Genomic DNA, 27,547 nt, shown 5'->3' on the forward strand with positions numbered 1-27,547 from the left:
GTGATCTGTGCCAAGCACTTTGCAGACATTTTGTCTGACCCTCAACAAATGCCACAGCAAATGGTACCATCCTGGCTTTACCAAGACACAGAAGACCCAGAGACAGAGGTGTGAGCTGATGGTTACATTTTCAGGAATTCAGTGAATCTGCTAAACATGCCATTATTAAAAATTAAATTGTGTAAACATACAATTAAAGTATATTTAAAAACAAAGGAGATGCTCAAAACACACCCCTTCTGAATAGTCTCATGATGTTTTACTATTATCTGTGCTCTTGGGGAGCTTCTGTCTGGTGGAAATATTGCATAACGGGATGCTCCTGCATGATGTCTTCACAAATCCACATTCGGGGACATCAAATCTACAGAAATCAGCCCCGGGGGGGGGCAGTGGGGTGGGGAGCATGCATGCCATGGAAAGTGGCAAATGCCACATATTGGCATTTTTTTTCTAGGGCTCCAGGTTAAACATTTATCAGCACACACCAGCCTTAGTGGTCAAGTCAGGACTTGAAATATATGAGAAGAGAACCTATGCTCGTAACGCCCCCACTGAGGTTTCCATGCTGTTACTTAAGCCTGGCCCCAGAGCCACCAAGTTCGAGTCTCCCAGCTACATGAGGAGATAAGATGCAAGTTTCATGTAAGCACCGAGGAGGCATTCTATTGAGAATGAAAAGCACGTGAATGGAATTCTATTCTATTGATGCCACAGGCTTTGAACAACGGTCCGAGCCCTGCCTCCGGCCCTGCCAGTGGGGGGAGGGATGGTGGTGGCTTCATCGGGCACGTAGCTGAGAGCCACTCAATGCTGATGAGAATCATGGCTCTCTTAACTGAGCACTTACTATATGCCACGGTGTAGGATCTGGTGTATTCTCCCACAACAGGTGTTTGGGCATTCAGAGCTGCTTAGGAAAACACATCCACGTTATTTTTCTATGTCCTCCAGGCAAGGCCCAAACATTCCACGAAGCATTTGCCTTGAGAGCAGAAGGGCCCAATTGCTCTTGCTCACTAGATGCAGTATCTGCCCTCAGTCCCCAAATGTGCTGTTTTTTTAAGACCCAAGAGCAGCGACAGCAAGAGGTCACTGGTGGTAGTTTGGAACCACAACCCCAGCTGCGCGAGCCAACGACTTCCCACGGTCCTGGGAACTGTGCACGGTCAAAGGGTTTGCAGTTAGACCTGCCACATCACTCCTCTGCCCCAGATCTCGCTGTGGCAACCCAAAGCTCTCTAGTGGATGTCCAACTGAATCTCAAGGTCAAGGTCTGACATGGTTGGATTCATGTCCGTGTCTCTAGCTGAAACTCTCGTGGTTCCTTCTGTTGTCCTTTGTGGCCCCAGCAGACCAAACCCCTCAGGTCCTCAAGTGTCAAACCCACCATGCCTCTGCCCTGCACACCCATGTTGTGCTTCTGGGGCTGTCGGGTCACTTCCCCAGCTCCCTCCTTCTCCTCCTTCCAGCCTTGACTCTGGGGTCCCCTATTCACTTCCTCTTGGTTTATCTCCACTGACCAACCCGCCCCCATGGCCTTCGGGTTCTCATAGAGCATCGTCTCTGCTCAGCCCTGCCTCACCCCTCATCACGCCAGATCACACGAATCCCCTTCTCGGTCTTCCCCTTAAGAATGTGCGCAACTGGAAGGTAGGAACTGCGTGCCACCATCTTGATCGACCAATATTTGCCGAGTGCCAAATGGAGTCCAGCTTCACCGATTACGAGCTCTGCGCTCTTAGCCCTATCTGTAAAATGGGTCAATAAGGATACAGGTGTTGTGGTTTGGCTTAAAAGAGACAATGCATGTAAAGTACTTAGCATGATTAACATGATCATTCAATAAATGTAGTTGTGTATTTGTGTGTGTGTGTGTGTGTGTTGGTTTTATGGGCTTGTCAGCTGAAAGGGGCATTCTCTCAAGGATGGATGGGAAAAACATGGGCAGTGTGGAGGAGCCAGCAGGTAGCCCACCCCTCTGCCTCAATGATCCCGGAGCTGGAGTCTCCCCACCCCTCGGTCCTGGCCCACTAAGCTCATGAGGCCAAAGAGAGGCTGATCAATCACCAGGACTTTAAAGGCAGTCGGCTTCCATACCCCGTGTCCTCCGATGTTTCTCTTAGCTACATGCTAACACCCGTTTGTTTAGAACTCACAGCAAATACATCTCGGAGAGGACTTTGATCCCTGGCAGCTGTGTACGTGTGAGTGAGGCAGAGTCCCAGGGGCAGAGAGAGCCTGGAAAGAGGGCGGGCTGGGCTTGCCTCTCTCATGCCCTCTGAGCTTGGCACCCCAGCCAAGCCCCAGCCACCCAGCACACTGCCCTTGGAGTCAGAAACAAGGGCAAAAGTTCAAACTCCAAAGTCAGAACATCCTGGGTTCAAAAGAAACTCTGCGCTTTCCGACTGTGTGACCTTGGGCAAGTCACTCGACCTCTCTGGCTATCACTTTCCTCATCTGTTCAATGGGTGTAGTAATAGCTCTTGAAGCCAAGAGTTTGTGTCGAATAAATAAGGTCATGCTGTGAAAAGCACTTGGGGTAAGTAGGAACTTAAATGTTTGAGCAGATATTGTGGTTGTGTTTGAGAAAAAGGCAGCACAACAGTGTAATTAAAAGCACAGGATGGGCTACCAGATGGGGCCACTACTGTCCAGCTGTGTGTTTTGAGCAAGTCACTTCTCCCTTTAGCGCCTCAGTCTCCTCATCTATAAAATGGACATCAAACAGTACCTGCCTTGTAGAGAGGTTACTATGGAAACTAAGGCCGTACCTTCAGGTGCTTAGAACCGTTCTCAGTACACTGCACACACTCCATAAACATCACCTTCATCACCACCATGATCCGTGGTACCAGCATCGTGTGATGCTGCGTGGCCACCCACATTGCCCCCATCTCTGAGCAGACTCCTATCCGGAAAGGGTAACAGTAACAATGAAGAAGAGCTCAGAGTTGGGGAGGGCCTGAATTCTGACAGATGGTGGGTGGGTGGAAGCTGTTGGTGGGGAGGACTTCTGGGAAGACCTTCAAAGGCACCTGATTCTTTGGCAAGGACTTTTGCTCTTCCCTCTTTCCCCCTCCTCCCTGTCTGGAATGGAGACACATTAGCCAAAGCTGCATAACAACTCCTTTCTAACTGTTCCTCCATTTTCAACGGACGTGGTCTCCACCTCACGGTCCATAATGGCTTCCCAGCACCTGCCTTTGGGGTGTCTCCGTTCCAACCAGATGGGAGGGGATAAGGGGAGTCAGAGACCACAAACAGGCTGCCTACGATCCAAAAGTGACCCAGGGACTTGACTGATTGATTGGTTGATTGATTGATTTGGTTCACAGGATTTTTTTTCTTACTTTATTAGTCCCAACGTTGAAAGGCGAGGACAAGTCATGTGAAAAATTTAAATTACTGGCTTTTCTTGAAAAATCAGATCTTTCAGTATTGGGGCTGCACGTCCACATGCCCACACCTGCAGGAGCCAGGCAGGAGATGCCCCCACTGCGTGACCCATTTATGCCCGTGAAACAAACCACCTCAGCCCTCACACAGATCAGCGTGCAAATAAGTGTGTGTGTGTGGGGGGGGGGGGTGGACCACTTTTATATGCTAGAAATATGTAGAATTACAGCTTTTAATATCACACACACACAAACACACGCTTTAGAAAATCAACATGCATTTATGCTTAAATATGTGATATTTGCAAAGACTATACAATTTTATGACTCCAAAAAGGTTCGAAAAAGAAAAAAAAAATGATGTCTCTCCCCAGTGCAGTTCCCTTCCCAGAGAAAGAATTGTGGCTTCAACTCCTAGACACAGATTCCAGGACAATGATTTGAATGAAAGTCCTTTGTTTGGGAGTTGATCCCCAGAAGCCCTGGTCGGGGAGGGGGGCAGGAAGACAAAAGCGAGAAAGAGAACAAACAGGCAGATGGGAATGAGCTGATCGCTGTTGGAAATGACTTTGCCACTTGGCATGGTAGGTACAGTGCCTGGGGCCCGCGGCAACACTAGGGGCTCACGGAAAGGTTTTAGTGTTAATTTTTTTAAATCAGGAGAAAAAAAAAATGATCAGAGTAATGAGTATAAAGTAGTGAAGCCAGCCTGCATTATATTTATCTTTATGCCAACATAGTCATAAAATAGGTATATTATATTATAATTGTATGACTATCCTGTGACACATAATGTAACATAATTAACTATATGCTATATGCTATGTATACGTATATGTTATACACTCTGTTATACATACAATATGTATATATATAAGTATAACTACACATATATATATATGCAGTTATATCTATAATTACCGTAAGGACTTGGCAATTTATACTTATGTATAACATGGAGTTATACGTATATACATAAAATATATGCATCCTTTATGCACAGGACATATGTACATATGTATACCCACGTGCATATATATATATATATATTTTTTTTTTTTTTTTTTTTTAATGGGGAAAAACTCCTCAAAGACAAGTGTGTCCCAGTCCTGCAGGAGTCATGGGTCCTGACATGGCCCTGCTACCGATGTCTGTCCCCAACGCAGTTAAAACAATCTAGCTGGAACAGTCTGGGAGACTGTAGAACACACCTGAGTTGTCCCTTTTCACCGAGGGATGAAGAATCTGGGCTATTTATCCATCTAGTTCATCGTGATCCCAAGAGCCTGCCTGGTGCAAGGGTGTTGGTAGGAAGCCCTTGGGGGGGAGATGCGGGGCCTCAGGAGTGGGCAGGACGTGAGTGCCCAGGGAATGGCGGTGGGCACTGAAAGCCTATCTTATAAACATCACGGCTGCTAGTTCCTTAGATGCTTTTCCAGAAGTAGTCTATGCATATACGGGCATGTGTGTGTGTATCTGATACATCTTTACACAAGTGGTAACAGAATAATGTACACATGCATGAAGCCATCACCAAGATACTTGTTACAGTAAAAATAGAAACGTGCAGAATGGGTTTGAAACCAAAATGGAATCATACTCTTCATAATATTTTGAAGACTGCTCTTTCTCTCCAGCTAATAGATGTTGAAGATCTTCTCATGGCATTATTTTTATGAGTTCAGTGAATTCAATTGTGTCGATAAACCATAGTTTAAAAAAAATCTTTTTAAAAGTTTTAAACAATCCTTGACTGTTGGACATTTCTATAGCTTTGACTTTTCACTATTATAAACAACACATACTCAAAACATTCATACATGTGTTAAAATTACTGCCTTAAAATAAGCTCCAAGAAATGCAACTGCTGTAAAAAACAAACAAACAAACAAAACAAAAAACTACACACAGAAAAGTCTCCTGATGTGGTCTCCAAATAATCTTTCCGGAAAATTGTACAATTTTGCACAACCTTTTCCAGAATGTTACAAAATGTTCATTTCCCAACACCTTCACTAACACTGATTATTATATTCTTTTTTTATTTTTGCCAAGTGGGAAACTATAAGCAGTAAAGATATCTTCGGGAAAGTGTTGTTTTTTTTTTAAACTGTTTTTTAAATATTTGATTTATTTATTTGACAGAGAGAGAGACAGCGAGAGAGGGAACACAAGCAGGGGGAGTGGGAGAGGGAGAAGCAGGCTTCCCACTGAGTAGGGAGCCCGATGCGGGGCTTGATCCCAGGACCCTGGGACCACGACCTGAGCCGAAGGCAGACGCTTAACGACTGAGCCACCCAGGCGCCCCACGAAATTGTTCCTAAAGCACCACAGTGTGAGGTACGGATGTTGTCTTTGTAGAAGACAGGAAAATCCACCAAAATATGAGGCTGTCCTGGAAAATGGGAGATCCTGGCCAATTACATGCCCACAGTGGGCACAGAGAGGGTGTGCTGGTTACGATCTATTGTCGCCGCACCCCTGCCCACCTGAGGCTGACCTGTGCAGACCCCATCACACAGGATTCCTGCATCGATCCTTCACCTGCCAGTCGGGGGCAGCCCGTGGGAGGCACCGTCAGGCAATGGGAGGCAGGAGACTATGCAGTTAGATGCCCCCCACGCCCAGCGTGACAGTGGCCTGTGTCTCCTGTGCCCTCAGTGCCCCTCTAAGTAGCCCCCCTAACTTCTACCCCCTTAGACTTTCCTTTGGCTGCTGTAACAAATGGCCACAAATTTGATGATGGAGGCCAGAAGTCAGAAATCAGGATCGCTGGGTGGAAATTGGGGTGTCCGTAGGGCCACGTTGCCTCCAGAGGCTCTGGGGGCAGATCCGTGCCTTCTGTCTTCCAGGCTGGGGTGGCGGCCCGGCAGCCCTTGGCTTGTGGCTGCTCACTCCAGTCTTCACAGCAGATGTCTTAAAAATCTCTGCTCCATTTCACATCACCTTCTCCTCCCTTGGTGTCAGATCTCCCTCCCTCTTGTAAGGGCATAGGGTCCACCTGGAAAATCCTGGGTAATCTCATCTCAAAATCTTTAATCGCACCTACAAAGACACTTACCTTTTTTGCACATAAAGTAACTTCAGGTTGCAGGGATGATGGTGTGCCTGTCTAGTGTGGGGGGGGGGGGAGCACTTCCCAGCCTGCCAGGGGCTCCCACTGTCATGGGTCCTGGTGTCCTTGGCACCTCCTTACCCTGCCCAGGACTCTGGAGATAGCCCCTCCCTCGAAGTGTCTCCGAGACCACAGTGACCTTTTTTCCCTGCTTGCTAACATGATCAGCACAGTGTCCTTGCCTTCCTTCCCAGACAGAACTCTCTCTCTCTTGCTGTCTGCGTTTAGACACCTCTGGCTGTCTTTAATCTCCTCTGGGTTCAAATCCATTTATTTATCGAGAAATATTTAAGGACAAACTACAACCAGGCACTAAATTTAGCAGGGTTCCGGGGCAAGGAGGCAGGGTCTGTCTTCCTAATGGAGCAAAATCAGGAATAAGCCCTACCCATTGTGACCAGGCCAGGTGAGGCCCGTATCTCTGGCGGTCCTGAAGGCATGTGGACAGTGTCCTCGTCCTGGAAACTTCCAGCTCCAGATTTCCCCCTTGTCCTATTCTGCACGGGTTTATACGTGATCCTCTTGCGCCCTCTGCTGGTCAATCTGTGGAATTGCAGGAGCCCCCCCCCCCCCCCAAACTTAGCACAAAGACCCCCTCCGCGAGTGGGGATGCCTTTCCCCGCAGTAAGGAAAAGGACAAAGGGCGTGGAGGGTTGGGAGACACCACCAGCATTTAGCAAGAGCTCTAGGAGACAAAAACTGAACACCAGCAAAGAGGAAGCATCAAGCTTGACTCTGGGAGCAGCTTCTACACCATATTTGTCATAATGGATAGAAGGTAGGCTCTGATTTCTTGCCTCCTACATCCTGACTGAGTGAGCTTGACGGAGTCACTTCCCCTCTCTATGCTTTAGTTCCCTCATCTGTAAAATGGGGTTAGTAAAAATACCCACATCACTGGGTTATTGTGAGGTTTCAATGAGCCAGCTCCTCGATAAAGCTCTTGCACACTGAAATGTGATTTTGTTAATCACCATACACACTGAAATGTGATTTTGTTGCATTACAGGCAACATGCTTCTCTTGTCTCCAACCCTCACCACCTCCCTGGAAGTGGCCATTCCCCACCCCCAGTTTATAATTGAAAGATGCTTTTTCTGGAACTCCACGTCATCGTCTCTGGATGGATTACTTCTTGCTGTTATTTTCCAAAGTCTCCCCAGCACTGGAAGAGAAGAGGACAGCTGGGTAGACGGGGGCACTGTTTACTCCCAAGAAAGAGGCAGGAGGGGCAGGTGGGCACAGCATTTGGTTGGGTGGGGGCCTCCCTGCTCATCTACAAGTACAGAAATCAGATGGACTCTGCAGAAGGGAGTATAAACGAGCAATGCTTCCAGAGGGCAAGTGACATCTTGTATCAAAACCTTGAAAATGTCCCTGCACGCGCTCGCATAAAATATTTATCGGGGGCAAGAGTTGGCGAACTGCGGCCCCCAGGCCAAACATTGCCCACAGCCTGCTTCTGGAGTGCCTGCAGGCTCAGAATGCTTTTCATATTTTCCAAGGGTTGACACCTAAGCAGAGGGAACAGAATGACACCTGCCTTAGAATCATGTGTCCTGCTGAGAAAAAAAAAAAAAAAGTGATGCTTTATTGGAATACAGGCACACGCGTTCATTTTCATCTTGTGCGTGGCTGCTCACAGTGGTGGAGCTGAGTGGTTGTGACAGAGACTTGAAAGCCTCGCAAAGCCCAACATATTTACCATTTGGCTTTTTACAGAAAAAGTGTGCCAACTGTGGATTTGGGAGATCCTTACCAAGAAAACCAAAATAACCGAAAAAACCAATAGGCACACATTCTCATGAAGATTTTTGAAGGCAGAGGGGGATGCTATGGGCAGGGGGTGGGAGGAACCACAGCAGTTCAAGTTCACTCAGTTGCCATGGGCACCTGTTTTAGGCTGTTAATACCGCTCTCCTGCATGCGCCTGGTGTTGAGACGTCCTTGTGCAAGCCCCACCCGGGATTCTCAGGAAGCCAACTCACAGATAGAGTTTAGCACACAACAGGTTCATTAGGGAGTGCTCTTGGGGTGGGGGAACCTGGGATAAGACAGGGAAGGAGCAGAAGGGTGAGTCCGGCTGAACTGCCAAAAGAGGCCTCAGCCAACCTTGCAGAGAATTTTGAAGATGGGCTGAAACTTCAGGGTTGCCCCTAATTAGAGCAAAGTAGACTGAGCCTTTATAACCCCCCACATCGAGCAGTCAGTGGATTGAGGCCACGCAGTCAGGTTGAGGCAGGACCTGGGGCAAGGCCGCTCTCTGCAACTGGGAAGAGGCTCTGGAAACAGTCCTTCATGCCAGGGGGTTTCCCACCATCCACCATCTTGAGCAAAGGCAGACCCAGCCCCTGCCCAGTGAGGCTTACCTTGTAGGGGGTGAAACTGTTAAACCTGGAGGCAAGCCAACACTTATGTAATTATAAGCAGCTGGGAAAGGTGGAGGGTCTGCTCAGAGTCAAAATTAGTGGGCACCTAATATAGATGGAGGCGTTCTCTTGGGCTGAGATGTGTAAGCTGAGGCCCGAGGGATGAGCTGAACTGGTCAGATGAAGAGTTGAAGGAAGAGCTCAGGATGTGCAAAGGCCCTGGGGTGATGGGTTAGTGTCCTTGGGCTGCTGCAATAAATTACCACAATCAGTGGTGGCGGGGGGTGGGGGTGGCGCTGCTTAGAACAACAGAAATTTTTCCTCTCACAGTTCTGGAGACTAGAAATCCTAAATGAAGGTGTTGGCAGGGCCATGCTCCCTCTGAAGGCTGTAGGGGAGGATCCTTCCTCATGTCTTCCAACTTCTGGTGGTTGCTGGTAATTCTCAGCTGGTGGCCACATTCCCCCCCACCCCCCGCCACCCCAACCTCTGCCTCCCGACATCAAAGAGTTCTCCCTGTGTGTGTCTGTCTTCACGTGGCCTTCTTGTAAGGACACCAGTCACTAGGGTTAGGGCCCACCCTAAATCCAGGATGGCCTCATCTCCAGACCCTTGACCTAAGTACATCTGTAAGGACTTAATTTCCAAATAAGATCACACTCACAGGTTCCAAGGACTTGTGTATACTTTGGGGAGAGACACGATTCAACCCACAACAGGTGAGAACAAGGCCTGCACATTTAAGAAGCAGAAAGTGGCCGGTGTGGCTGCAGCCAAGTGGGTGGGAGCAGTGGTCAGTGGTTGGACCTCGTGGGGCCTTGAGGCCGGTCAGGAAGCGAACTCCCTGCTCACACCAGCCTTTTGATTCTCTGTATACGAGACAGAGCCATCTGGCCTCAGCACGGCTAAAAAATAAGAAAAGAAAGGACAAGGATTCTGGTCTTACCCCCACATCATCCTGTCTCGGGCCCCCAGGCCAGGTTACACGGGCACTGGAATTTGGAGGCACCAGACCCCAGGATAAGACCCCAAAGGGCTTGTCTTCTTAGAATGGGTTCCGTTTGTTTGTCCCCAGCCACAGTCTGTTTGATGAATGATTTGTGATTTCCATTGTCTTTCCAGGTGAATCTTTATGGTTCACTGCCAAGAGCAGGAAGGGCCCCCACATCTCCAATGCTGGACCCCCAGCAGGGCCAAGAGGCGGGGGCAGGGGCAAGGCTCCGTTGCCACCTGTCACAGGTGAGCTACCTGATGTCCACGCAGGTGTGGTCTCCTGTCTCAAGTTACGCTGGCCACACGTGTCCCTCAGGGTTCCTCTGCAGGCGCCTGGGAGTAGGAGGGATACTACACCCCAGGGGTTCCTGGGGTGATGGACAGTGAACTGGAAGTGTTGGGCAGAAACACACGGGGTAATAGTCTCCAGCACCTTCCTCGCTGCTCCTACTGCCTGACCCAGGAAAGGCCACAGGTAAGGGAGAAGCAAGAGAGCCCAGCTCGAACCTGGCCTTGGTCTCTACTAAGTGATCTTGAGCAAGTGTTTCCTTTTTTGGGGGCCTCAGTTTCCCTGAGTGTCAGTGGTTAGGAAGGCGGTTGCCCGGGACTTGTGTACCGCTATACAAACTAAAATTGACTGCCTCTAAGCCTTTCTAAATACTGGCAAATTTTCTAAAAACCCATGGATGATTTCTTAATCTACTTAAGGAGAACCTTTACAGAGGAGAAACCTGGCAGACAGCCTTACCCCTGCTGATAAGTGTTCCCATCACCTGCCTGAATCCAGCTGTGGGGAAATGTCGGTCTAACCTACCCTGAGGGACAGTCTGTAAGGTGACTGGCCTGCAGCATTCAAAACCATCAGGGGCACAAAAGATGAAGAGAGGCTGATGAAACCTTGCAGATTAAGAGTCTGAAGTGACAAGACAAGGGATTGCAACACATAATCTTGGGCTGAATTATGGACCAGGAAAACAATGGTGATTGCGATACTTGTTGAAATTTGAATATGCATCATTAGATAAAAAAGTATTGTATTAATATTGGGGCGCCTGGGGGGGGTGCTCAGTGGTTGAGCCTCCGACTCTTGATTTCAGCTCAGGTCATGATCCCAGGGTCCTGGGATGGAGTCCCCTGTCTGGCTCCTTGCTCAGCGGGGAGCCTGCTTCTCCCTCTCCCTCTTCCTGCTTATGCTCTCTCTCTCTGTCAAATAAATAAATAAAATCTTAAAAAAAAAGTATTGTATCAATATTAAACATCCTGAATTTAATGATTGCACTGTGGTTATGTATCGAATGTACGTGAAGTGTTTCAGGGTGAAGAGCCACGATGATTACAAATGGTTTTGTAATAACAAGAATACAGAGAGAGAGGTGAATGTCAAATGAGGTGAATGTTAATACCCAGTGAGCCTGCTGAGGCTACGTGGGTGTTGATTGCTCTTATTTCAATAAACCGTATTTTAAATTATAGTGGAAAGATACATTCAGGTGCTCCGGAGAGCTGCGTAATATACACATTATATACACTTTATATACACATCCCATATTTTCACCACACCCTGGGTACTACCATTCCCCGACTTTATAGGAAAGGAAACAAGCTCAGGGATCAGCAGTTTGCTGGGGAGCACTTAACCAGTATGTGGCCAGCCAGGATTGGAGCCCAGGGCCACCCTCTGGCTGAGGCGTGGGGTTTCGCCACGCTGTTCCTTGCTTGCAGACTTTGCACTTGCTATTCCAGGCTGTTCTCTCTGCAGGAAAGTCCTCTCTCCCTCCCGCCCTCTCTCGCACCCTTTGGGTCACCTCCAGGAGCTCTTCTTAGATTCCCCAGCCTCAATCAGATCCCCTGGGCACTGTACCCCACTTCTCAGAGTGCTCACTGCATTTGTAATTAGTTGTCCAATGTCAGCTTCCCCCTGAGCACGGGGATAGTGCCTGTTAATATTATTAACTGCTGTAGCCCCAATGATGAGCACAAGAGTCACTCAAGTATTTGCTAGACTGCATTAAATTAAAAGGTGTCAGGATCCCTGGAAAAGCTGCCACTGGAGGAAACAGGAATGATCAGAACGGAAAAAGGACATCAGGGGAAAAACTGAGGAAATCCAAAGACAGCACGGACTTTAGTTAATAACAATGTATCAATATAGGTTCGGTTGTGACAAATGGACCCCAGCCATGCTAACCGCGGGGGAAACTGGGCGTGGGGTATACGGAGACTCTCTAATATGTCACAACTTTTCTATAAACCTGAGATGATTTTAAATAAAGAGTGTATTAAATATTTTTAAAAGATATTTTGAAAATTAAAAGGATTTGGGAGGTCAGTATTTGTAGATGTGAAATCATCGCTCAGGTCTATTCTAAGGGGCAAAAAGCACGGTGCAGAAAAGCAAAGGCTCTTTATGCATGCTCGCTTCCACATGCAAGTCAGCAAAGTATGTTCTGGGCCAAATTTGGTTTGTTTGTTTGTTTTTCATATTTTTGGGGGGCCAAATTTGGCCAGCCACCCGTTTCTGTGTGACCTCAGAGCTAAGAATGGTTTTCACATTTTCAAATGGCTGAAAAAAATATGAAAAGATGAATACCATTTTGGGACTCATGAACATGATATGAAATTCAAATTGCTGTGTCCGCCAATAAAGTTTTATTGGAACACGGCCACACACATTCATGTATGTCTTATCTGTGGCTGCTTTCCTGGCGCAACAACCATAAGCTTGGCCATCCCTGGAGAGCGAGATGAGAAATCCCTAACAGTGGTTTCCTGTAGGATGGAGAACAGATTGGATGGGGAGGCGGGAGGGGTGGTTGCTGGATATGTGTTTGATCTATGCTTAAAAATCTAATTTATTCACCAAAAGAAATTTTGAGAAGGAAGGTGGGCTTCTCAGGGTTCATGGGATGGGGGTTGAGACATTTTAAGTAGAAAGGATGATGCCCCAAGGCATTTTAGGTGTCCGTTATTTTCCTGTGTAGAAGCGTTTTTCAAAGCTTGGTCTGATCATGGTGGGTCAGAGTGCCTTTTCCTCCTGGAAAGGGAACTCCCCCAGGATCTACACTCGACTTCGCACGGTCCCCAGTACTCTCACGAGGGCAGCCCTGGGTGGAGCGGGCTCTGACCTGCTTGATTGTTTGTTAATCCTTGGGTGTAATCAGAGAGGCCAGTCTGGTGGTGTCCAGGTGCCCCCAGATTATATTTGCTGGGAGAGAAAAGGAGGCAGGAGACAAACTGCCCAGGCAGGGGAGCAGGAAGACTAATAATAATGTTACAACGTGGCTGTTTATTAAATGCATGGGGATACATAGCCCAGGAGCGGTCCCTCCGTCCCTGACATGTGGCAACCATATTTTCCTGGCCCAGCGCTGGGACGTGCAGACTGGCAGAGAGCATTCCATTTCTTTTAATACCTTTGAAAGACCTTCTGATTTGTGAATTTCTTTAGGGAAGGCTACGTTTAGTTGCACATTTTAATAAAGGCAGTTCATGAAAATAATAAAATAAAAGTACATGAAACCAGGACCGGCCGGGCAACCTGCACTTGCCCCCTCATAAAAGGCTAATATCCCGGAGCTGCCTTATAAAGCCTGCTCCATCCCGTCCTGACCAGGGTCTCTGTGTGCAGAAAACAACCCCCTAATTGTCATTTAATTAAACAGCACTTTCATGAATATCAATAAATATCTGTTGAATAAACGAATGACATCGAAACACGGTGACCCCTTAAATCATCTACTCTAGGTGTGAGGGTACATTTTGACATGTGTATGTGTGCTTTCCTCCAATGGACTTTCTGCAAGAGGTGGAGAGGGTGAAATTCGATCTTCCAGGTAACCTACTATAAAGCAAGTAAATCCTCATGGGGGGGGTTGAATAGTGTCCCCCAAAGAGATATACCCCATGCCCTAACCACTGGAACCTACGAATGTGACCTCAGTTGGAAAGGTTCTTGCAGATAGAAAGTTAAGGATCTTGAGATGATTTGAGATGGACTCTAAATCCAGTAAGAGAAAGGAGAGGGAAGTCGATTAGATTCACACATAGGGAAGAAGGCATATTAACAGGAGGCAGAGACTGGAGGGATGCAGTCACAAGTCAAGGGAAACCTGGGGCCATCAGGAGCTGGATGAGACAAGGAAGGATCTTCCCCTAGAGACTACCAGGAGAGTGCAACCCTGATGACACATTGATTTGGGGCTTCTTGCCTCCAGTACTGTGAAAGAATACATTTCTGTTGTTTAAAGTCACTGAATTTCTGGTAATTTGTCACAGCAGCTGTAGGAAACCTAAAACTGCATAATACTACTTAATAGGTAACCATTCTGTGCCTTTGAGCAAGTTGCCTTGCTCTGGTTCCAGTCGACTCGCGGGCAAAACAGAGACGTCTCCCCATCTCTGAAAGGGAAGCAAGCATCCCTAATCCTTCCTCCCCTCTTAGGGCTGTTTTAGAACTCAATAATAAAATAAAATAGAGAAGGAGGCTAAAACGGCTTCCAAGCGTTTGCAGGACTCAAACACCCCGCCCGGCACATGCAAACCCTCTCCAACATTAGGAACCAGCGCCCCCTGCCGGCTGCGCCGCTGCATTGGTATCTCCGGGCAGGGCCAAGCAGCCTGCGCTTGCGCAGAAGGCAAGCGCTCAGGCCCGCCCCTTGAGGGGTGTGATTTCCTTGGGTCGCTTTGGTTCGGCCACGCCTGCTTCCGGAGAGGGCGGGCTGACGTCTGGAACACGTGATCTTGTTCCGGCTCGCCAAAGATGGCGGCCCCCAGAGCGGGAGCGTGAAAGTTGGTAAAAGACGCTGTCCACCCGCGCTGGAATTGAAACTGTGGGCACTGTGCGCCATGTCGCGACTGATCGTGAAAAACCTCCCGAATGGGGTGAGTGCAGGGCCTGGACTTGGGAATCTGAAATTGGGACCAGCCAGGAGCTGGGGGCTAGGAAGGAGATGGCTGGAGAGAATTGAGGGGCTTTGGCCCTGGGGCAGGACTCAGGGCGCATTCGAAACCCTAAAGGGTCAGGATCCTCGGCAGATCCCCATTTGACAGTTGGGAGAGGGAGCTAGTGACCGATCAAGGGTTCACAGCCGGCCCGAGGGTACCTGACTTCATCCCGACAAGTCTCTTCCAACACCCCCACGTGTGCTGAATGCTCTTTCCCACAACCCCTCTCATACGAGCACGTTTGTTGTTGTTGTTGACTCGTCACTGGATCAGACCCTGCACTTATATTCCTCTACCGCTCGGGAGCCTTTTGGAGAGGCAAATGGGGAGTATTAGGTTGAGGACCTGCGTTTCGATCCCCACTCCCGCCTTTAGGGCCCGTGGCCATAATTTAAGAAAACCGAGTGCGTGTGAAGGGCTTTAAATCATTTATCCAATAAGTGGGGAGGGTGACCCAGTCATACTTGTCTCTGTTTCCCAAGAGACCAGCACAGAACCTGGCACGTGGTAGGCATTCAGTAAAAACATGTGGAATGAATGAGTGAAGAAGTAGCTGGATGTGTGTGGTGTCAGATGACTGGAGGCAGTGTGCCCGCGTGGTTCATCCTTACCGGTTTTACTAGAGCTTTGGTTTGGGTGGAGAGCTCCCACACCATTGGTGTGGCCAGTAAGCTCATTCCCAAAATACAAAATGTGCCCTTTGGATGGGATGAGAGATCCTCTGTACTCTTGACTCTTAACTCCTCAGGAGCTTCTCTCTTTAGAAGGAGTGATAACACAAAGCTCTTTCTGCTGTATTGTGGTTTTTTAACTTTTCTCTCCCTTCAGTGGGTTGTGGGAGAGCTATGACAGGATTTTAAGAATTCAAGCACTACCAAAAAAAAAAAAGAATTCAAACAGTACGGTGGTGTATGAAATGAGAAGCAAAGTCGTTTGCTCCATCCTACCCTCTGTCTCTCTCCAGGAGTAATCATCTTCAATGGTTTGTTTTTAGGACTCCTCATAGGTATTACTCCATGTCTAAATGGTGTGCTTTCTCCTCCATTTCTTGGTCTATTTACCCCAGTGACTGTGCTGACCCTCCCCCATGAAAGATGAGGAACCCCGGTCATCTGTTCTTCCCTTCCTATCTGTTATATTATTATTATTATTATTTTTTTTTTTTGAAGATTTTCTTTCTTTGACAGAGAGAGACATAGCGAGAGAGGGAACACAAGCAGAGGGAGTGAGAGAGGGAGAAGCAGGCTTCCCGCTGAGCAGGGAGCCTGATGTGGGGCTCGATCCCAGGACCCTGGGATCATGACTTGAGCCGAAGGCAGACGCTTAACGACTGAGCCACCCAGGCGCCCCTGTTATATTATTATTTTTAATTCTTCCATTATTTACCCCAAAGAGTAAACTTTCAAAATACATATTGATCCATCCACCTGCTTTAGGCAGTGTCTTTTGATGCCTCACTTTGATGGATGAGGATTTTAGCGTGGCTACCCTGTCTTCCCCTCCCACTTCCATCTCATTGGGCTTCTTTCCTCATTGGACTGACTCTCTTACCATTGCTTGTCTTGTCTGGTGAATGAAAGAATTGATGAAAAAACAATAGTAGTAGCAGCTAACATTTTGAGAGCTTACTATGTATCACGCACTGTACCCGTTGCTTTTGGTAAAGTAACTCATTTAATCTGCAGCAGAACCCTACAAGGTAGGTTCCGTTATTGTGTCCATTTTAAAGGTGAAGAAACTGAACTGCAGCAAGGGGGAAGTGACTTGCCTGAGGTCACGCACAACTGGTAATTCATAGAGCAGGGACTGAATTGAACAGTCTGCTTCTAGAATTTGCATTCCTGACCCCTACAGCCTACTGTCTCTCTTTGCACGCTAGCATGCACTTTTCTTAACTCTTTTCCAACATGTATTTAGTAGTGAGTACTCATTATGTTGCTGACCTTGTAGACAGTGGGGGATAAGACTCAGCTCCCACCTTTACAGCATTTACGGTCTAGCAGAGGACTTGGACACCAGATCACTGTGATGTAAGGGGCAGGGATTGAAGCATGACCCAGTGCTGTGTGAGCACAGAGGGCTCGGTTACCTGATCCACCTGAGGAGTCCAGGAGAGGCTTCCTGGGGGAGTTGATTGAACTGAGAATGAGGAGGAGTTAGCCCGGGCCTGCTGGAAAGATTTCACCCAAAGGAGACAACTAGTAAAACCTCAGAGGTGAGAAGCAGGGAAGGCTGCAAGGACTTTGACAAGAGATGGTGCTGAAGGGGGGGGTCAAGCCAGATCATGAAGAATCTTGCATTTTACCCTAGCTGCTTATTCTTGAGCCTCTGGCATTAGAAAGTCACCAAGAGGTTCTTAACAGAGGAATGATGGGGTCAGACTTGAGTGTGGTTGCTCCCATGTAATGGGGAAGATGAAGTCCCTGCCTTTTATGTATCTGAGCTGAGTTACAGATCTTGATTCTGTAGATCATTTATCCTGGATGAGCTTCATTTTCTTCTCCATAAAATGTGGATAATAATTCCTAACTCATAGGGTGATACGAGATTTTAATGATCAGAGTTATTAAAAACCTGCCACAGAAAGCATGTTTTTCCTTCCTATGGGGCTGCCAGGGTCTCTAGTTTCTTGAATTTCAGACCTTGTTTTGGCTATTTGTGGCATTCTTGGTGTCCCGACTACTACCCACACACACATCTCCCAGTAACAGCTTAGAAAACTCACTGAGGTGTGCACGTAGTCTGGCTGGAATGAGGTTGGGGGGATGCCAGGAGCCAGTTTCCACACTGTAAGAGATTACCTCAAACTTAGGGGCTTAAACAATACACATTATTATCTTACAGTTTTGGAGGGCAGAAATCCTAAAATCAAGGTGTAGGCGGGGCTGCCTTCCTTTTGGAGACTCTAGGAGAGAATCTGTTTCCTTGCCTTTTGTAAGTTTCTCGAGGCTGCCTGTGCTTCTTGGCTTTTGGCCACGTCCTGAAGGGTCAGAGCCAGCAGCATGGCATCTTGCAGTCTCTTTTCTGTCTCCACCATCACATTGCCTTTTTCCGGCTCTGACCCTTCTGTTTCGCTTATATAGTGGGACTGGACATTGGATCTGCCCAGATGATCCAGGATAACTTCCCCACCTCAAGATCCTTAATGTAATCACATCTGTGAAATGCCTTTGGCCACGTGCAATCACAGGCTCCCAGGTCCCAGGGATTCAAATGTGGTCATCTTTTGGGGTACTTCAGTATTCTCTCTACCACAGTGAGCAAACGCGTGTTAACTTACCACGTTCATTCGTTCATGTGTTTATTCTGACATTATCAGGTATTCACCGTGGAGGAGCCACGGTGCTGGCCTCCTTACGTAGTAGGTCTCCTTATCCTTCGAACAGCCCATAGAGTAGGACGATTTCATTGCAGCCATCCTGAGTCTTGATTTCCCCGTCCATGAAGCAAGCTAGTCCGCGTCTGAGCCGGAGCTGGGGCCAGGTCCCACTGCGGAGCACACTCTGCCCCAGCCTTGTCTGAGTTTGCGCTTGGGGAATCCCGGGGCCTGGGGTTTCCAGCCCGTTTCTGTGCCCTTGGCTCTGCGGGCTCCCCTGCTCCTCCCTCACTGCGCCCCTTCTGTCGTAGATGAAGGAGGAGCGTTTCAGGCAGTTCTTTGCCTCCTTTGGCACCCTGACGGACTGCAGCCTGAAGTTCACCAAGGATGGCAAGTTCCGGAAGTTTGGCTTCATTGGCTTCAGGTCGGAGGAGGAGGCCCGGGTGGCCCTGAACCATTTCAACAAGAGTTTTATCGACACGTCCCGGATCACGGTGAGTCGGTTTCTGCCCGTCTGTGGAAGCAGACACACCTTGATCCAGTCCGGAGCCAGGCTGCATCCAAATCCCCTGGAGAGCTTGTTCAGGTTCTGACTCCGTGTGGGGGTGGGGTGGGACCCAAGGACACGCACGTCGGAAAGCTCACAGGTGAAGTCAGTACTGGGCCCTCAACGCACTTGGACAAGCACTCGGAGTGTTCAGACACGAGGGGAGCACCCACGACGTGCTGGGGATTTAGAGAAACGTGGTGCCCCTGGCCCCGTCCTCCTGGGGCCGGCAGGTGACTAGGCTGCTTTCACTCGGTGTTGTCAGGACTGTGATGGGGAAGCTCCAGGGACCGCTGGAGAACAGAGGAGGCCCACGTCCTGGCCCCGGAGGTGTCGGGAGAGCTTCCCGAAGGATGAGGTCCTGTTTGTGTCACTCATGTACATTTAATGACTCAGTCAAACATCCTTAACGCTTGGTTGAGAAGAGAAAACCAGATGTTAGACGAGTATTTATCACGTGACTCCATTCATACAGAACCATATTTCTTAGTCTCTGTGTGTGTGAAACATAGAGCTATTTTACCAAAACATTAGTTTCTCTCTCTGGGTGATAGGAATTGGGGTAAAAACATTTTTTTTTTCACTTTCCTTGTAAGTTGTTGATTTGAGTTTTATACACTGAGCGCATATCATTGCTACAGAAATAGCAGAATTATTTTCAAAGTCCGTAGAAAGGGGTGTGGCAGGGGGACAGCCCCCCTCCCCCCAGGGGTAGAGACGGCGCAAGCGCCCCCAAGTGTGGCAGGAAGTGCAGCCCATCTCAGGAGTGTGTTGGTGGGAGACGTGTCAGCTCAGGCCTGACACTGAGCACATCTGGGCTTCCAAGTGGCCACCCACCTCTCTCATCACCCCGGAGCCCTTCTGGGGCCAGCGAGCTCGCTCCGCAATAGTAACAGTGATTTCGGGAGCCGTTAGCTTCATCTTGCCTCGTGCCAGACCCCATGTCGGCCGGCCTGGGGGCTGGGTGGCTAAGAACTAGGGCTATAGAGCCAGACCCCCCGAGTTCCTGTCCCCACTCTGTTACCTTCTCCCTGGATTGGGACAAGCGGCTTCACTTTGCCAATCCGGGAAGTGGGAAGGGTGGTGGTCCCCCCCCACCCCACTGTTTTGGAGGCTCAGGGTCGTCCTGCTCGCAGAGCACTCAGACTGCCTGGTGGGTGGAATTGGTTACTAAGTGTAGCAACTGGAATGACTTCAGGGAGGAGAAAGCAGAGGCCTGACCCCTGGACAGTAGGAGTTTGAACTGCATGGGCCCGCCTATACACAGATTTTTTCCGTGAACACAGTACAGTATCCTGAGTGTATTGTTTCTTATGATTTTCTTAATATGTTCTTTTTCCCTAGTTCATTTTATTGTAAGAATACAGTGCATCATACATATCACGTACAAAATATGTGTTAATCAACTGCGCTCAGTAGGGCTTCTGGTCAGCAGGAGGCTATTAATAGTTAGGTTTGGGGGGCAGTGGAAAGTTACACACAGACTTTTCATTACACGAGGGTCAGTGCCCCTAACTCTGTGTTGTTCAAGGGTCAATTGTAATTTGCTTTAACTGGCTCAGCTCGTAAGTGGCAACTGCCTTTTTAGAAAGCCCGGCTCCCAGGTGCTGAGGGTAGCCCCCGAGCTGGGCTGGCGGCAGGTGCCCCCATCACCCTCCCTCTCCCATGCAGGTGGAGTTCTGCAAGTCGTTTGGGGACCCAACAAAGCCCCGAGCCTGGAGCAGACACGCTCAGCAAATAAACCAGGCTAAGAATCCTTCAAAAGACAAAGACTCCGTCCCCACAGAACCCAAGAAAGTGCGTAGAAGGTCACTCCCACTTGCATCCCACATGTCAGCAAGGCGGTCACCCCGGGGCGGGGGGGGGCGGGCAGGGCAGATGGTTCCAGAAGGCGGACCCTCCCTAGGCAACGTGTCTGTCCCCTCTCACCGTCTGTGCCTTCTGTTCGCAGGATGACAAGACGAAAAAGGTATCAAGTGAACTGGAGAAGGTGAGTGTGTCCTGTGGGCCAAGAGGGCGGGTACCCAGGACGGCGCTGGAAGGGCTGTGGCGGGCTCTGAGGGCTTGCGGCGCCGGCAGGCAGAGCCGGGCCTCTGGTTCCCCTCGCCGCGCCTCTGTGGCTTCTTAGTCTCCTTGTCTGATGATGAGTGCAACGAGCTGATCCCAGGGGTCCTCTAGAGACCGGGAGACATGAGCTCGGGGATACTCTCACGGGGGGTGGGGTTGTCAGGATGGTGTGCCCTGGCTGAGCCTTCTCTCCCCGCCTCCCTGGGGCCACCAGCTGAAGGAGGACACCGAGTTCCAGGAGTTCCTGTCCGTGCACCAGAAGCGGACGCAGACAGCCACATGGGCCAATGATGCCCTGGACGCCGAGCCCTCGAAAGGGAAGAGCAAGGCCGCCAGTGACTACCTGAACTTCGACTCCGACTCCGGGCAGGAGAGCGACGAGGAGGGTGCTGGCGAGGACCCAGAAGGTGAGGGCATCCACGTGCACCCTCCCTGCCAGAGTGCGCAGCCCTTTGTGTGTCCCGGCCTGGGCGGCCGTCACCTGGGGCCCCTCGGTGCCAGGCACGGGAGGCGACGTGAGAGACACTGTCCTCTCTGGGGGTGATTATTCCACCCAAGATCTGCCCTGACCCATCCTGGTTACAGCCAGTCAAATGTTTATTGAGCACCTGCTGAATGCCAGGCACTTCTTTGGGCATTGAGGATATAGCAGCAAAAGATAGAAGAATCCTGCTCGCGTGGAGCTGTCATTCTAGTTGGGGGAAAGAAACAATGCAAAATTAAGTCCCCGGTTAAGGACGATAACTAAAGAGGAGCGCCACAGTGAGAAAGCAGGGAAGGGGAGTAGGAGAGCTCCCGGGAAAGGCCTCCCAAGAGGGGGCCCTCGAGCAGAGGCCTGCAGGCGGGGAGGGAGGGGGCCTCTGTCCTCAGAAGGGGCTCACAGCATAGCGTGGGGGCAGATGGGAACGGGAGTGTCTGCAGTCCAGAGAGGTCACTGTGCTGGTTGTGGGTCAGGCATCGATTTTGCTCAAAGGCGAGAGAATAGATTAAACGTGAATTTTATGCCTGGTAAAGTTTCTGGGCAAAACTGGGGTCTGGAGGACTCCTCGGGAGTGGGTGGGATACAGCAGAGAAGGGGCAGGAAGGGGGTGTCGCAGGCAGAGGGAAGAGCGTGGCGGGGGCACGGGGGAAAGGGAAGCATAGGTGTTTGAGGGGGCCTACGTGGTTCGGGGTGGCAGAGGAGGAGGTAGAGCTGGGGGAGAAGCCAGTCAGCTCACGCCGGCCTGACGAGCGTGGGTGTCCTGCAAGCATCTGGAAACCACCGGAAGGTCATAGGCAAGGAGGGACAATCCTGTCTGTACTCTCAACATGATCACACAGGCCGCAGTTGAAAGAGCAGATTGACAAGGGCAAGGCCGGTGCAGGGAGCCACGCAGGGAGCCACGTAGCTCTCTGGACTTGTGGCGTGTGAAATGTCACAGCTCCCAACAGGTACACCCCGTTGAACGTTACATATCAGACGACCCACCGGGGCTGCTCGGTGGCTCTGCCCTGCTGTGCCCTCTGCCATTCCAGGCCTCTGCTTTGCCCACGACCATCCCTGACTCTTAGCCTCCCGTTTTGCAGAGGAGGAGGGCCTCGAACCCAGGGCAGCCGTGCAGAGGGAGCTGTCAGACATGGATTACCTGAAATCCAAGATGGTGAAGTCTGAGTCGCCGTTGTCCTCGGAAGAGGAGGAGAGTGAAGATGAAGCTGTGAGCTGTGGGGACGGGAGTGGGGCCGAGGAGGAGGCCCCCGGCCCCGCGCCCGCCCATCAGGACAGAGGGAGACCGGGGGCCGGCCCGGAGCAGGGCGCCCTGTCCGGGAACGAGACACCGGGGGCGGCCAAAGCTGAGGTGTGTGCATGGGGGTGTGCGCTGGTGCTTGGGGGACATGGGGGGGGCAGCTGCCCTTATCCTCACCCACGGTCCCTGCGGCCGCTTTGCTAGCGGGAGTGTGTCAGAAGGGAAAGACAGAGCTCTGCAGCCCAGCGACCTGCCTTCAGCTCTCGGCCCTGCCATGTGCATGCTGTGTGACCTTGGGCAAGCACTTCTCCCCTCTGAGTCTGCCTTCCAGAGCTGTGGGGGGTGACCGAGCTGCACGAGGAGCAGGAGCGTGTGCTGCTTTGTGTTAGTAGCAGGGTAGGCAGGTGTGAGCCACGATGGATGGTAGTAGATGGAATTAACTGAGCGCTTACTCGTGCTGGGTATAATGTCTGCTTTGTTATTTGTCATTAAATCTTAGGACAGCCTTCCAGGGAGTGGGGGTGTGCAGGGATTCTTGTCCCATTTTACAGGGGAGGAAACTGAGGCCCAGTGAAGGAAAGTGACTTGCCCAAGGTCACGGCTGGGAAGTGCTGGGGTCAGGACTCGACCCAGACCCGCTGGGCTCTGAAGTCTCCATTATAGATGTGTGTGCTACCTTCGGGGACAGGCACACTGTCTCCCGCCCGGGCATCCTCTGCTCAGAGACAGGGCAGGTCGTGTTTGGGTCCCTATTCCCTCACCTCCCTCTTTCCCACCCGGCCCTCTTCAAGGCTCCAAACATCATCTCCCTCTTTTCTCTTTCCTCGTCCTCCTCACTCCTTGATTTATGGCCCCTTCTCAGACCACACCCTGTCCTTTTCTCCTAAAAGTGTATATTCCAGAGAGGTAGTCGAGTATGGTGAGGTCAGAGAGCTCTGGGTTCAAATCCCAGCTCTGACACAGAGTAGCCATGGGGCCTGGAGTGAGGTGCTGCTCCCCATCTAAGATGACGCTCAGCATGGCAGTGGCCTCTGTGGCCGGTTTCCGAAACCCCTGTGCCTAAGCATACGCTGGCACTCACAGTTTCCGAGTTCAGGAAGATATCTCGATGCCTCGTGTGCTGTGGCACCCCATGGGGGTCTGGGGCAGCACCCCATAATCAGGCACATGTCTGTTCATGTCTGTTTCTGCAGTGAAACCAGGAATGACCACTCAGCCTACAAGGGGTAAAGGCAGACGGTATATTGCCTCACGTCAGCTCAGGGCAGATTTTGATGGCCAGTGACTTCAAGTCAGAGCAACTTTTGTTGCCAAAGGAATTCTAGGAAATTTAGATTTTTTTTTTTCAGGGCTATTTAGATTCAGAATTACAAAGAAGATCCTGAACCCATAATCCTCTAAGGTTGTTTTGAAGATTCAGTAGGATAGCAGCATTTACAAAGTGCTTTGGACGAGTGTCTGGCCCAGAATTAAGCCCTAAATCCATGGTAGCAAATGTCAGGATATCTCAAGGCTGCATCCAGTGCTCCCTGCCCCTCCTTGTAGCCTGAAGCCCCTGTTAGCACACCCTTACCTCCGCCTCCAGCCAGACTGCACACCATGGCAGGCATGATGCTGGTCAGCATTCCCCGGCTTGCCCTGGCCGCAGGTGCCTCACTGAGATGTCTGGCCCTGCCTCCTCCTGCAGCTGTACCAAGGAACTCACTGGGGCCATTTCTGTTCTTCGCCATCATGCAGGCAGACAAACCGGCAAACCAGAAGGAACCCACCACCCCCTACACTGTGAAGCTGCGGGGAGCCCCATTCAGTGTCACGGAGGTATGACCAACAATGCAACAAGGGGAAGGAGAGAGACCCCGGGAGAATAGGAGGCAGGGATGAGGATGCCGGGAGGCTCTGCTGCATGGGGACTTTAGGATCGTTGAGGACTTGATCTGGAAAGAATTGGGATCAGAAAGGCAAAGTAAGATCTCAGGCAACGTCAGGGTCAGGAAACAGAGATGGCTCTACAGAGACCAAGAAAGACTGGTTTCACTCCCTGGTCCTGTACATTAGGAGTGGCAAACACTCTCTTAAAAATTTTTAGGGGTGCCTGTGTGGCTCAGTTGGTTAGGCGTCCCAACTCTTGGTATCAGCTCTGGTCGTGATCTGAGTCGTGAGATCAAGCCCTGTGTTGGGCTCCACGCTCAGCATGGAATCCGCTTGAGATTCTCTCTCTCCTTCCCTGCCCTTCCCAGCCCCTTACCCGCTGTGCTCTTTCTCTTTCTCTCTCAAAAACAAAATTTTTTTTAAAAGATGAGCTGGTAAATACGTAGGGCTTTGTGATCAATATGGACTCTGTTGTGACTACTCAACCCTGGTTGTAGCACTGTGGCAGCCCTAGACAGTAGGTACACAGACAGGCATGGTTGTGTGCCAATAAAACTTTATTGACAAAAACAGGCCACGGGCCACATTTGGCCCACATACTGTAGTTTGCTGACTCTGGGTTTACACAGCAGAGAAATTTTTAATTTACTTCCTTGTGAAGGTAATAGAAGTTCAGCATAGGAAATTTTTTTTAAAGTAGTTAAGTAAAGAGAAGTGATGTTACCTGTAACTAAGATGACCATATTAAATGTCCTCCAGCTGAGTTGAGAGTGGGAAGAGTGCTAACCAGATAGGGTGCCAGGACATAGGTCTCCTTCCTACAGGTGTAATTACTAACTGTCCCAGGCAGGGTGGGGCAACCTTAAACACACACACACACACAAACACACCCTATATCCCACTCAGTGACAACCACTAATGAATTCTGAGCATATCTTCTTAGATACTTTTATACATACAGGTCAATGTATGTAAACATTGACCTCTGCCCTCCAGTTTTATAAAGCATTCCTACAGTAAGAACTATTTTGAAACTTTTTTTCTCCATTACCACAATATGTTAAAAATATCTTTGAATATTGAATTTTCTGCTACAACATCATTGTTCACGTTGTATGTTTTTCTTACTCTGGACACATTGTGGTACACTCACCCAGTCCCCTAAGGTGGAGCCTGGGGGTTGTTTCCAATCTTTTGCTGTTAATAATAATGCAGTCAGCATTCCTTGAGACCAGAGGTAAGCAGATTTTTTTTTTTTCTGTAAAGGTCAGATAGCACAGATTTTAGGCTTTGGGGGCCATATGGTGTCTGGAACACATTTCTTCTCTTTTTTAAAATAACCCTTTAAAAATGTAGAAACTATTCTTAGCTCGCAGATCAAACAAAAGCAGGCTGTGGGCAATATGACCTGTGGGCCACAGTTTGCCAACCCTTACTCCAGATAAATATTTTATGCAAGCACACGCATGGACATTTTCAAGGCTTTGATACGGAATGTCAGCTGCCGTCTGGAAGCATTGCTGACTTATACTCCCTTCAGCAGAGTATGAGAGTGCCCACTTCTGTGGACGCTGGGTGTTCATATGTATCAAGATGACAGGCAAAAATGACATCTCATTTTAATTTATATTTTAAATTATTGGTGGGGTCGATCACTCTTTCACGTTTGTAAATCAATGTACATCTCCTTTACAAAGTGCCCAGCCCCATCTTTGCCCTTTTTTTTCTCTTGAAGTGTTCATCTTTTTTGATGTATATTTACTAATTTTTTAGTAAATATGTATATTTCTGTATATTTACTAATTTTTAAAAATTAAGCTTATCAAAGTTCATCTGTGCAATCCGCATGTGGGTCACACTAGATTATCTGAGTTAGCTGGTAGAGTCCTTGGGGAAAAAAAAATTCATCTATCCACACTCTTCCATATGTTGCATTTTTTACTTGATGGTACATCCTGGGGATCTTCCATATCAGGACATTCTTTTTCATGATGCATTATATTCTACTGTTTCAATGTGCCACACTTTAGTTTCAATACCAAACATGCGGAAAATCATGCTTTAATTAAAAAATAAATAAATAAATAAGGAAACACTAGATGGCTTTTTGCAAAATTAATTCATAAAAAATGGTCACTTTTTTCTTCTCCATGAACAAAAACAAAATGTAATAGAAGAAAAGGTTTGTATATAAAACAGAAAGAAAACCTACCTCTAGATAGTCTGGTGAATATTGTGTGTGTGTGTGTGTGTGTGGAGACTTTATAGATACTCTAATAAAAGTTTTATAGAGAAAAGATTAAACTCCAGTGAGGGATTTAAAAGAATACTTACATAAATGGAAAGCCATACATTTTTAGCATGTAAAGATGCTAATTCTTCCTTAATCATGAACGAATGAATAAGCTCAGTTATAGCTCATCAGGATAGGGGCGGTGTCATAGAACATTGGGGAATATCCTGCAAGAATAGACCCTTTCCCTACAAGATACTGAAACATGTTTGAAGCAACAGCAACTAAAACAGTTTGGTTCAGGCAAAGCTGTGGACAGGTTGATGGAATAGAATAGAATCCAGAAATAACTCCAGTTTATATCATATTTAACTGAGGGTCTTGGGGGGTATCTCATCAATGAAGAGAAGAGAGATTTTTCCATTAAGTAATAATGGGACAACCAGTTAACCTTTTTGAAGAGAGAAAAAAAGATAGATCCTTGCCTTACTCCTTATAGCAAGGTAAGTTTCAGATGTATCAAAAGCTTTAAAAAACAAAACTATAAAAATTACAGGAGAAAGCATTGGTGAATTTACTTATAATATTAGAATGAAACAGGCCTCTCTGAGCTGTTTGCAGAACTCAGTGGCTGTAAGGAAAAAGATGGATTAATTGATGACACAACAGTTAAAACTTCTATAAGACAACAAATGTCATAAAGTCAAAAGACAACAGACGTTTGTAAGCAAACAACAGGCAAAATCTGGTTTCTTTAATTTACAAAGATCAATCGATATTGGGACCTGTGACCTGATAGGAAAATCAACAAAGGGTAGGAGGTCTTCTAAGGAAAAGAATGCATATGGCCAGTAAGGATGCTTGAGTTCACCCATAGTTAAATACAGCTCAAAACTGGAAGATTACATTTTGCAAAAATTTTTAAAGTTCAATAATGCTTTCAACCACTGTTGGTAGAAGTGTGCAGGGAAG

General features: G+C 48.7%; 1 protein-coding gene across 5 annotated transcripts in view; it reads left to right on the forward strand.

The window, feature by feature from the left end:
• The first annotated feature begins 14,585 nt into the window (after positions 1 to 14,585).
• RBM19 (RNA binding motif protein 19) overlaps positions 14,586 to 27,547 on the forward strand; it is a 135,508-nt gene continuing 122,546 nt past the window's right edge. For 4 of the 5 annotated variants that reach the window (XM_032431412.1, XM_032431413.1, XM_032431416.1 and 1 more), the window contains exons 1-7: positions 14,586 to 14,756; positions 18,447 to 18,629; positions 20,354 to 20,479; positions 20,634 to 20,672; positions 20,964 to 21,156; positions 22,316 to 22,584; positions 24,211 to 24,291. In XM_032431412.1, the coding sequence (XP_032287303.1) occupies positions 14,721 to 14,756; positions 18,447 to 18,629; positions 20,354 to 20,479; positions 20,634 to 20,672; positions 20,964 to 21,156; positions 22,316 to 22,584; positions 24,211 to 24,291 (927 nt within the window). In that variant the 5' untranslated portion in view covers positions 14,586 to 14,720. The remainder of the gene's footprint in view (positions 14,757 to 18,446; positions 18,630 to 20,353; positions 20,480 to 20,633; positions 20,673 to 20,963; positions 21,157 to 22,315; positions 22,585 to 24,210; positions 24,292 to 27,547) is intronic. The other variant, XM_032431414.1, reaches the window with a different exon arrangement.

Source organism: Phoca vitulina, unplaced genomic scaffold (genome assembly GCF_004348235.1).
Source record: "Phoca vitulina isolate PV1807 unplaced genomic scaffold, GSC_HSeal_1.0 scaffold46, whole genome shotgun sequence".
Lineage (NCBI taxonomy): Eukaryota > Metazoa > Chordata > Mammalia > Carnivora > Phocidae > Phoca > Phoca vitulina.